The sequence below is a fragment of the Pagrus pagrus genome (assembly GCF_965226575.1).
Source record: "Pagrus pagrus genome assembly, chromosome: 9".
NCBI classification, from domain to species: Eukaryota; Metazoa; Chordata; class Actinopteri; order Spariformes; family Sparidae; genus Pagrus; species Pagrus pagrus.
Genome location: NC_140193.1, coordinates 18580310 through 18591588, shown reverse-complemented (window position 1 = coordinate 18591588; position 11279 = coordinate 18580310). Strand labels below are relative to the sequence as shown.

The 11279-nt window shown below is 40.4% G+C and overlaps 1 protein-coding gene across 2 annotated transcripts; it reads right to left on the bottom strand.

Annotated features, from left to right (window-relative positions):
• Positions 1 to 760: 760 nt before the first annotated feature.
• fastkd5 (FAST kinase domains 5) lies at positions 761 to 10252 on the bottom strand. 2 transcript variants are annotated; one of them, XM_084362393.1, is made up of 3 exons: positions 10207 to 10252; positions 5720 to 5837; positions 761 to 4597 (listed from the first exon to the last, which is right to left on the bottom strand). In XM_084362393.1, the coding sequence occupies exon 3, from the start codon at positions 4563 to 4565 to the stop codon at positions 2121 to 2123; it is 2445 nt and encodes an 814-aa protein (XP_084218519.1). In that variant the 5' UTR covers positions 4566 to 4597; positions 5720 to 5837; positions 10207 to 10252; the 3' UTR covers positions 761 to 2120. The 2 variants fall into 2 exon arrangements, with proteins under 2 accessions (XP_084218519.1, XP_084218518.1); XM_084362392.1 differs by having other exon boundaries at positions 762 to 4577; positions 10207 to 10251.
• Positions 10253 to 11279: the final 1027 nt, after the last annotated feature.

The window sequence follows — 11279 nt, the reverse complement described above, 5'->3', positions numbered from 1 at the left end:
ACTTTTGTTGCTCTGCTATTCTTACAACACCTCGTGTTTACACAAGCTGACAGAACAATATGCTAAAAATGTGTCAAAGGAAAAAAGTCTGACAAATTCTTTCTACCTCAAAGATACAGATAAAAAAACAAACAGTGGCATCTGTGAACACCCCTAATCCTGCTGCAGTGGTGCAACGAGAGATGGACAGATGACCTCCACAATGAGGTCATCCCGTAACGGCTTGGAGGAGTCAAACATGGAAACATCAATTCCATCCCAGTGTGAAAGGATTAATGTCCCAGAGTCAGTGGGGCTGTGACCAGTCTGTCACTTGGCACGCTCTGACAGTTTCAGAGGTGTTGTTCACAGTTTTGCACAATCTGATATAAAAATCATGGTTTGCATCGTTTGTCACAAAAAAAGTGACAGTGGAATTTATTTATGTAGTGTCGCAGATTCTATTTTTGAGAAGCCTTGAACAATTTATACCTTTCGAACCTTTCAGAGAGGTCTCGGCACAATGCTACAGTCCCTCTGGGGTTGTAGTCACTGGTAGTATTGCATTATACAGTACTCCACCCTCTGAAAAAATAAACATATTTATATAGAATGCCATTCACCGATAAGGTGTCTGTTATTTGGAAGGTTTTTAAGCTTGAAAAGAAGCTGAAAGCTATAAATTCTGACAAAAATCAACTGTTACATAAATGTAGCTTCTGTACTTTCAAAGTTTATTTGATTCAGGGTTTATGGACAGTTTTGACATTTATTCTTTTTGTTAAACAGTGTCTGTTCATCTTAGTTTAACAAGGACACCACTCTGATTATCCATGGTGTAGAAATATTCAGTAAATCTTTCATACTTAATATAAAGAATATATTTTACAAGAACAGGGATTTAGACGCTGTGCAACAAGTGTCCCACTTTAAAAATGTATCTGTTCTTCCTCATGGGAAACATAATGGTTAAATTTTCTTTTGACATTAACATTCTAAACAGAAAGCTGTTCAAAATATGAGTATGCCGAGTAACAAAGGTGCCAATTTTATTTAGAACATGAAGAGAAAAAACGCCTGCAAGAAAAAAGCAAATGGGTCTCTGAGAGCTTTCTGACAGACAAGGCAGCTATTATATACAGATGCTTCACTGAAATGAATTATTTGCCTCCCCTTTGATAATAATTTGTGAGGGTTTTAATCCTTGCTTTATCAAATTACATAACTGATTCTTCTAGTCGGGAGCATCTGTTTCATTCCACACTCACGTCAGTTCAAAAGATCAAGTTTGACCTTTGCCGTGCAAAGTGGGCAGCAGAAACGGGCACACTGACCTCATGCATGAGTGAATGTGATTAAGCATCATGCAAAACAAGTTTCTCTTTATACTTCTGCAGATCCTCGAGGGCAAAAGCAAAACAAAATACATTCCAAATTTCTACTGACTGAATCCTTTTTTTATTTGCATTATTTTCAGAAAAATATCTTTAAATGTCACACATTTTGAAAAAAACAATCCTTAAGAAATGTGTTTAGAACTAAACATGTAAAAGTAAATAGTGGGTGAGGGTAAACAGCCGAGTAAACTGTTGATGGTTAACGTTTCTGCAAACCACTGATACATTCACATTTGTACGTTTCATACGCACCATATATACAATATACATATACAATAAACGTGGTATCACATTCACATTACATGTTTATGACCTGACTTTCTTATTGGAAGAAAAATGTTGAAGACTGCCACAAAAACGTATATTTTTGACGAGGAATCATCACATCTCCGGCCAACAAAACCAGGTAATTTAAGCCAAAACATGATCTTTTCCTAACCCTAAAAACATGTTTTTTGTGCCTAAACCTAACCAATACATAAGTACAGCATTTTCAAAAACACAAAAATGAAGTGTCAACATATACATGGTTTGCAGAAACCTTCACTGCCAACATTTATTCTGGCAATTGTGTTGGGAAAAACAAATGTCAGTCCATCGCCATAACTGAACTGTTTCTGTGTGTTGCAGATACAGTATATACATAACGAACTAGAGATTGCCCAGAAGCCAAAGTGCCCACATAGTTTGCATTGCAGTCTGAGATTTTCCTGTTATTTCTTTTGGCTCTTGGAGGTCAAAGAATCATGACAGACTGTTGTAGATTTTGCAGTGCAGGTATGCCAGCTTCTCAGTCCTGCTTTTCCTCAGCATGGGAAACCACTCCTGATAGCTAAGCTCAACAACCCTGTAGCCTGCCAACTTCAACTGCCTCCTTTTCATTTCATGAAGGCCCAACAACTGCTGTGAACTGTAGCAGTAGTGGTTCCTATTGGGTACCTGGATTGCAAGTTTGACGGTGCCGTCGGATTTCTCGGGGGCTGAGGCGGGCCTGCTGGGTCTGATGAGAGCGTCTCTAATGTCACTGGTCAGGACTAGCCCTGTGTCAAACAGACTGACACCTTCATCAGGCTGTACTCTGTGAAGAGAAGGTGGTTTAGCGGTAGCAGATGGAGTTAGAGGTTCTTTGGTGTTTTTAGTACTCGTGAGCTGTGCAAAAAGTTCGTCAGTTATAGCTACTCCTATATCTGTTCCATCCCAGCTCTGATGAGAGGGAGATTTGGATGAACTGTTCTCTGGAGATAACATGGCTGTGCCAGATGGGTTCACAGGTACAGGCTGTCCAGTAGAGTCCAAATGTACTTCCAGGTCGATGGAGCGAGTGTGGGGCAGGATCATCCTCTTGCATACAAACTTCTCTCCTCCGAACAGATCCTTCAGGGCAGATTCTGCCTCCTGCACCTCTGCTTTCTGGCACACATCTGATTGAGCAAACTTCCACAACATTTCTGTCACCTCCTCTCTCAGTTCACGGCTCAGCTGCGGGCCAGTCCACTGAGGCAGCTCAAGCGCCACAGCCCTGTCTAAAGTGAACAAGTCTTTTTTCAGCTCCAGCTGCGTGGATTTCAGTGCTATGTTGACAAACTCAGGGCTCAAAGCTAATGCAATTAGGTCCTCTGGGAAGTAAGAGACAAAGGCCATGCCGAGAAGACCAGTCAGCAGATGTTCTGGGTAACGCTGGAATTCAGCTTTCCTCTGTCTCAGGGCCTCTGTCAGGCTTGGGTAGAAACTTGGGCTCTGAGTGGGGAGAAACCTTAATGTGCCAAATGCCCACAGCAGTTTGCATGAATCTTTACTCCTACAGTGTGGCGTCAGCGAGGGAACTCTTTCAGCAATTGCCATTAGGATTTGATCACTGTGGTGATGCAGTGCCGAGCATGTCAATGCCACATGCATCAGTCCCTGGACACCCATCCCGTGGGCCCGTCGAGGAAGTTCCTGTGCCATGGTCTCCAGCCACAGCCTGTGGTATAAGTAGCTGAAACGCATGAATTTTAGCACATTCACCATGGCAAAATCGCTCATCTCCTCCACAAAATAGTGTGCCATATCGACAATACGCGTCGCTGCAGCCTCAGATATTGAAGTCTGGGATTTGAAGAGACCCAAGCAGACAGTACCAACCTCCTCGGGGTGCAGTTGGTGTAAATGAAGCATGAGAAGCTGCTCTACAGGACGGATCATGTCTTTTGGGCACTGCCTACCCTCTCCCATTATATACAACAGGTGAACAAGCTCACAAACCTCCATCTGTCCAAGGTACGGGCGGACTGAATCATAGAGGTGCTTTAAGAACTGGGGTACCTTTCTCCCAAAACAGCGCCACAAGTCGGCTGCAAAAAGCAGCTGGTGCAGACTCATCTGGTCGGCCCGGCGGCTCAGCTCGGCCTCATACAGCCCGAGCACAGTGTGAGCTGAGGGTATGTCTATCCTCATGAATGCCTGCAGCACCTCCAGCAGCTGAAGCAGAGTAAAGAGGTGAAGGTGTTCCACAGAATATCTGAGGAGCATGATGAAGCGTTGGTCACTCCTCACTAATGGCATCGTGTCAGGGTGCAAGCGGCTGAGCTCCACAAGGAATTGAGACACATTAGATGGCTTCATGCTGCCCTTTAAAACAGTCACTTTCTGCAGCAGCACCACAGCCTCTTCCCATTTGATTGGGTGAGGCCGCTTCTTGAGGTCGAGGGTCATGCAGGCATACTCTGGCCGGCATTTCAGGAAGGCACGTGTATCTACTTTAACATCTGGCGGTATGTGTTTGCTGTTGTACAGTGACGCTGATGGCATCGTAGGTTTAGAGCTTTTGTCGAAAGCCAAGTCAAGAAGTGTGTTTTTTGAGCTGGAGAGATGTCGTGAGCAATTCACACTGTAGCGATTGCTCTGTTGCCAGAAGAAAGGCGCAAGCATGGAGAGACACTCGTCCTCATCATTATCTGTTTGGCTCCGGGAGGTTGCAGCGTGCCACGCAGAGTTCCACACAGAGTGATATGAGCTGGGGTTGTAATACAGCCTGTATCCTGCTTGAAGAGAGGCTTCATGGTGTTGCACCACTTCTTTCTTTCCTTCTTGATCATCAGTCTCATCCACTCGTTTGACAAGCACATGCTGAGCCTGGATAAAATCCTTTCTCAAGCCTGGGAGGTAACGTAGCCTGGGCACACGTCGACACAGCACACAGGTAGCCATTGATCTGCCAGACTACGAAGACAAAGACATGACTTTAAAAGACAGCTAAGAAATGCCAAATTAAAAGTTGTATGTCAACCAAAACATGCAAACATGCAAGATCTAATATGCATGGTCCAGTTTTGAGGCACCTTATTTTGATTTGAACAATAAAAACAAATATTAACAAGAAGGTTTTAGTGTATAAACCCATTACTGTCTGAAATCTTCGTAGAACACAGATAAAAGTGATTCATGTCACAATCTTAAATTTAATTGAAAATTTCATTCAGTTCAGCTTGCTGCCGGTTAGGGGTGGGACAAAATATTGATGTCATATTGCTGCTTCTTACGATACAATTATCAATACACTGGTGCCAAGTATCGATATTTTTACTGCAGAATTGCTATATTATGGGCAACACATCTTGAATCATATTGTATCATGAGTACTGTGATTCCCAGCGCTACTACTCATATACATTTTTATGTACAACACCACTTATGACCAACTGTTATGAACATTTCCTGCCTGAAACTGAGAATCCCACTTGTTGGAGTGGATGAATACATATACACACAGCATATACAATAATATCCAGGTGAAACAGGCAGGTAAGTACCATTTACTGTTGTCATTTTGCTTCTTCAATTTGTCCATGACCTATGACTAGCTGTGTCGAGACATGGCCTTTAAGAAATCCTTCTAACAAGTTGACAGCCAGCTCATCTTTTAACTCTGAAAATGTACCTACTTAGTATCACTTTAAGTGCTGTGCTATTACATGCACATAGGGTTAGACATCAGTGAGACAACAGGGAACATTACTATTTTACATTTTTCACAGTCATATTGTACTTTTTTCATATTTTACTGGCAATTTTCTGTTTATGTTTCATGACTTGCAGTATTTCCCTTTCATCTTTATTTCCATTTTCTACTTACTGTGTTTATTGTTACGCACCATAACCTCAAGGCCTTGATCCTTGTACTGTATGTATGTGAAAACCTATTTGTCAGTTACCCTGATTGTGATTATGTCCATGAACAGGCACACTTTAGCTATGTGGTTTCGGACAGCAGGTGACGTTGATTTGGCTTACGTTGCTGAATAACTTCACACTAATCAGATAACACACATCCGTATAACATGCAAGTACTATGTTTAACTCACCTTTATCCCCCCAGCATCGACGCCGGCCTGTTATTCACAGTTTGACATGTAAAAGCCTCACGAAGTTAGTAAGAGACGGAGCCATGCTGCGGTGACACCGGAACTCAAGTATTTCAACCTTCAAAATAAAACAGCTAGACATTGTAAGCTACACGATGTAGCCATCGATGTACTAAAAACAAGTTAAAACATTGTACTGTGATGAACACGTTGTAATAAGCTATCGGAATATTCAACATAAGTGTAAGATTAAGGGTAAATGACTGAAAAATATGGTGTCGGACTTGGGGTGTAACATTATTGTGGCAGGTCGACGTGGCTTCCGTGCTGGGCAGCCATAACTGAACACAGTATGACCTATGGCAGCCGGGTAGGTTAAAACATAAAGACGACGAAAAGCAATTTTTAAACAAAACGCTGAACATGGTAGTTTAATTTAGTTTAGTAATACAGATCCACCGTATTATTGTGTTTAAATGATTTTTTAGTTAAGATTCATGTCACTGAAAAGTCAGTTCAAGCCCTCTGTTTTTCTTTCATCAGCTGAAAAGCACATTGAGAAAAGATTCTTACAACAAACAAATGTTTAAACAGGTTTTCAGACTTAACCTATATCAATTGTGTTCAATTCAATTGTTAAAACTAAAACATAAAAAATAGACATTTTAAAGAACTCAAATTTATCACAACTTTACAATACATTTTTTAGCATAATTACAACACCAAAAAACAGTTCATTTAACAGACAAGGCCTACTTAATTACTGTAATTGTATAGTTATGATAGAATACATTCAGCAACCGAAAACTATTTTTTGGCTTAAAAAGAGAAAAACCTTTAAGAACAAAAGAGCAGGTCAGACAGTAATTACTTTTCTTTGTTCCCTCTGTATTTTCTGAAGTTCAATATCCTTATTGGAACATAATATTTAGGCCTCACATTACAATTGAAAAAAAATCCCTTTCAGTTCACTGTAAAGCTTATTTAAATTACTGTAGCACATATATTGGTTTTGGAGTTAGGTTTTCTTGCAACACTTGTAACTTAAAAGATCAATTATTAGTTGTATGTTTCTGTTAAAATGATGTAACTTTAAACTGGCCTAAAACTGAAAGAAGTAAGAGAGGACAAATGTCTTTTTTAAGCATGACATAGATTTGAACTTAATTCAGTTCAATCAGCCATTGGGACTACTCCTAAGATCACAACTCTACTGGCTCAAAGCACAGGTTTAAATAAAATGAATGAAGACTGATTTTCTTTTAGCTGCTTCAGTTTCAGGGCCCTGGTATTACTGTGGTTCACTATCACACTGTCGTGGCTTACAACGACACATGAATATTAGTCACACATGCTTTTCCTGCTTTGAGGAGTAAAACAAAGTTGCTGTGAAAAGGCCTATTGGTGGGAGTTAAAATGATTTGGTGATGAGTTTTGAACAAGGTCATTTTTTTTTCATTTGCATTGTAAAAAGAATGTATTTATTTTTTTTATGTAAGCTGTATATATGTCAGGATCTATGCTACAGGCTATTATTAGCTCTTTTTTCCCCCACTAATCGGGAATCATACTGCAATTGTAATACTGTCAAAATAATTGTGATATATCTTTTTTACCATAATGTGCAGCCCTGAGCTGCATCAGTGAGCACATCAAAGTTTTGATCATCCCCACAACAATCATAATCCACTTCACTTTGTGGTCTGATGCAGTAAAATGTCTGTATTAGGCAAAAAACGGCTGAGGGTGGCTTATACTGTTTTAAACCTACAGTATGTCTGCATCTGTATCCCTTTTGGTGTTAGTGAGTCAAAATGATTTACTTTTTTAAAACTGAGTTAAGGCTTGTATTGCTTTGAAATGTTTTTGGAAATTATTGCCCAACAATTGTCTTTGTATTCATAATATTTCAAATGTAATAACTTATACTCTCTATTTAATGCCATTTTAATTACATCTATAATCTCTCTTCATTTTGTCAACATAATCTCTGTGATAGTTCAGACATTAATATCAAATTTGTTTAATTTGTTGAAAGAAAACTACACTCATTACACCAGTAATGTCCCCCAGCCCCTCTTGTGTTTAAGAGAGAAGTCGTTTTTGACATCTAAAAAATTAGTTATATTTTTAACATAATTGGTGGATTTAAGTAGAGAACATTGTGTGTCTCTCAGCTGATTTACAATATATGTTTTAATAACTGCCTTTATACCTTTAACCACAGTTTTTATAGAGGTGAAAACATTCAGTGTTATGTCGTCCCCACTTCCTCACCATTATAGGCTACTTGGTTTTTATACACAACTAAAGTGAAGTAAGTGTAAGTGTATGTCACACGTATGCATCAAAGTTGATTTAGAAGTTTAACTCTTTGGAATTACATTATATTTAGTGTTTCTTTTAATTTTGTTGTGGCTTTATATTGTCACATTTAACCCAAAACACTAACAATAATACTTTAACAATAATCATAATGCTTACAATCAGACTGCAGTACTTCTTAACATTCTTGCATGGTCCATCTGTGTGAGCAGGGGGCGACTTCAAATTCTGTGCCTCCATTGTGTGACTTCACACATGGCTGAATCTAGAGGTGAAAGGTGAACTAGACTGACCCACGGTCATAAGCAAGACAATCCCCCTGCGTTTCTGCTTGAAGGAGGAACACTCCTCCGCCCTTTCAGTGGGAGGAGCCTCGGCAACAGATGCTTTAAACCATGTTGGTGGCAGTTACATCCACTTTTATTAAAAGTCTGTGCTGACTACTTGTGCGTCAAATATATTGACTGCAATTAAGTTTCATACTGAAACTGCATATTTTCTCAGTAAAATATGTGGCCTTGAGTAAAAGAGTAACTTAACACTAAAGCAGGCCACAATAAACCTGCACTGTCTTTGTAACTCTGTTGAATTTAATGCTGAAGGATTAGTTTTGTTGTAAAATGTTGATACAAGTTACAATTATGATCATCCAAAAACCACATCATGATGATGCAGAAATACATCTACAGAGGATGGAACAAATTGTTTGTGTGCGTGCTATTAAAGTCTTACTTTCTCTTATTTTTTCTTTTCTTTTCTTTTAAAGTTAATGTTCACGTAAATAAACTTTTTTTCCAACAATATCAAATGAAAATGATGTTTCAACAGCGGTTTGTATCAGCAAAATAGACTCTAAGATATGAATTTATTTTATATTTATAGTCTATCAAAAGGCATGGTTATTAGGTAATATTTTTAACTCAGGCACATCAATCCAACAATCATGTTTCATTTATGAGGCATGTGTGCAACTCTCACTTAATTAATAAACATGCATCCTATGTTTTGATAAATAAAGGATTAAATTTAGTTAACAGATTACAATAGAAATACCTCATATATTGTGCAGATACACTCGAAATACTACCTGACACTAGAGCTGAGGGAAACTATTGTAAAGATTATATTGTAAAGTTAAAGACTATATGGAAAATAGAATTATGCACCAGCAATGTGCCAGATTGTTACTAAAGACTACAACAAATTAATCTGAGTAGATAATTTTTCGTTAGAATAACATGCTACATTAATTTCTCACGTCTATCTATACTCATAAAATATTCTGATATTTACATTAAGCAGGGAAACGTCAACAAAATCATGTTACAAAACTTTATGGGCGTCGACTTTCAGCTGCTCGTGTGTTGACGCTGCCTTCAGTGGCGGCCTGCCTGTTTCCTTGTTCTTAAGGCTGTTTTTTAAGTGTTATTTGTGTTTTTTTTTCCCCAAACGATGAATTTTTAGCTGGTAGTTTATATATTTCGCTGCCGCTGCGTGTTTACCAACAGCCTGGAAATCAAGTGGTGAAACTTGAGAGTCGCACTTGGAGAGGAAGTAGTTGATTTATGCTAATGAAGGAGTTGGGGTTTAGCTACGCTGGCTGGGAGCCGCCCTTCATTCACCACATGGTTAAACCTCGAGTGTACTCGCGCCACTTTCGCAATCTTACTACGATTCCCAAACTCCTAGCAAATCATAATAGTAGCACATGGTTGTGCTTTTTGGATTATACGTCCTAGCTGCTACTCTTTCGGCGAAGTCTTTTTTTCCTCAGCTTTTTGTGCAGATGCCCCCCGAAACAGAGTGAGTAAACGGTAAGTCCGCACAAGTGAGTGAAGATGGTGGATTTTTTAGAAGCCAGTGTCTTATTACGCGCATGTTATTGGCAAGAAACCTGTTGTTAGCCCCCTTTTTTCGGAGAGATGCGGTAAAACGGCGAGGGAAAAAAGTGAAATGCTCGGCGACGTATGCGACACGGGAGCCGCACTTTCACGTTAACACCGGGGGGACGAAAAAAACCCCGCTTTTAATCGTCAGTTTCCGCATTTGGAAACACTGTTGTAAAGAGGCGCATGGCAACCTCTCCTCCATGGTTGGAGAATGAGGGAGATTTGAAAAGCATGTGTTGCTGCTGCACCTCTAGTCGGGGAAGTCGTACTCACCCGTCAAAAAATGTGCATTTACAACACTTTGGTGGCAGCTGCGAGTCGTGGACTCGTGTGCTCCTGTTGTCGGGCACATGTTGATGGAAATTGGAAGTTTTGGGTCGATGTGTGCGCCGTGGTGTACACTTAAAAGTGCCCCCAGAACAAAGCAGCAGCACATGGGGCTGCAAGCAGGCCGCGCGCCTTTGCTATCCCGCGAGCTTGCTGCGTTAGCTAGCTGCTAATGCTAACGCATCGATGGGGGGAAGATAATCGCTTAAATTACATTGACACGGGCTCGACCGGCCGTGCTGTGCACTCTTTAGTGAAAATATAAGCATTTACAACCACTCCAAACCTTTACATTCATATTTAATGTTGTGTTAGCGTGCACGAGTAGGCTACATCCAAGCAGCTAAGTTGGCTAAGATAAGAGAATGCTCTGAAGTGGACGGGGAGGGTGTTAGCCAACATTAGCCCGCAGACTTAACGTGTCTTAACGTGTCTTTTTTTAAAAGCGTTTCGCCCACATGCTGTGTTTTATTAAAACCGACCTGTGGTGTTATTAATCTTTATTGGATATCGGTCTTTTCTGCAAGCCTAGCCGCACTCGCAAGGCTACACGCGCTAGCCTGTTTGGCTAGCACATGCTCGCATCGGACTGTTTTGATGGAGCCCTCGGGTGCTGCTAGCTTGTTGTGTGCTTTGCTTTCTTACTTTAACTTTGCAGTAGCTCGTATCATACGCTTGGTGCGCCCAGTCACAATGAGCGCACGCTTCGCATGGACGTGATTTCACTTGTTAAGTGCACGGACGGTCTCGGCGCCACTAATGTAGTCACACTTGTGATGTTATCCAGTCGGTGGAAGTAGGTTTTTTAAAACGCTCAAAATGTGGACTACTGGGCGCCATGTTAGCGCATGGGGGAGGGGTAACGTTACAGCGGTGTGAATGGGGCGCAAGTGTTGCTATCCTCAAGCAGTCCTGGCTCACACTCAGGCTTCCCTTGTGAACTTTGTTATTGGAGACATTTCACCATGTGGTCCTTTTTTCTTATTTCGTGTTAGTATTAAACACTTGTGTGTGACAGC

Coding starts and splice junctions, on each gene's coding strand:
- fastkd5 (XM_084362393.1), bottom strand. CDS start 4,565: ATGGCTACCTGTGTGCTGTGTCGACGTGTGCCCAGGCTACGTTACCTC.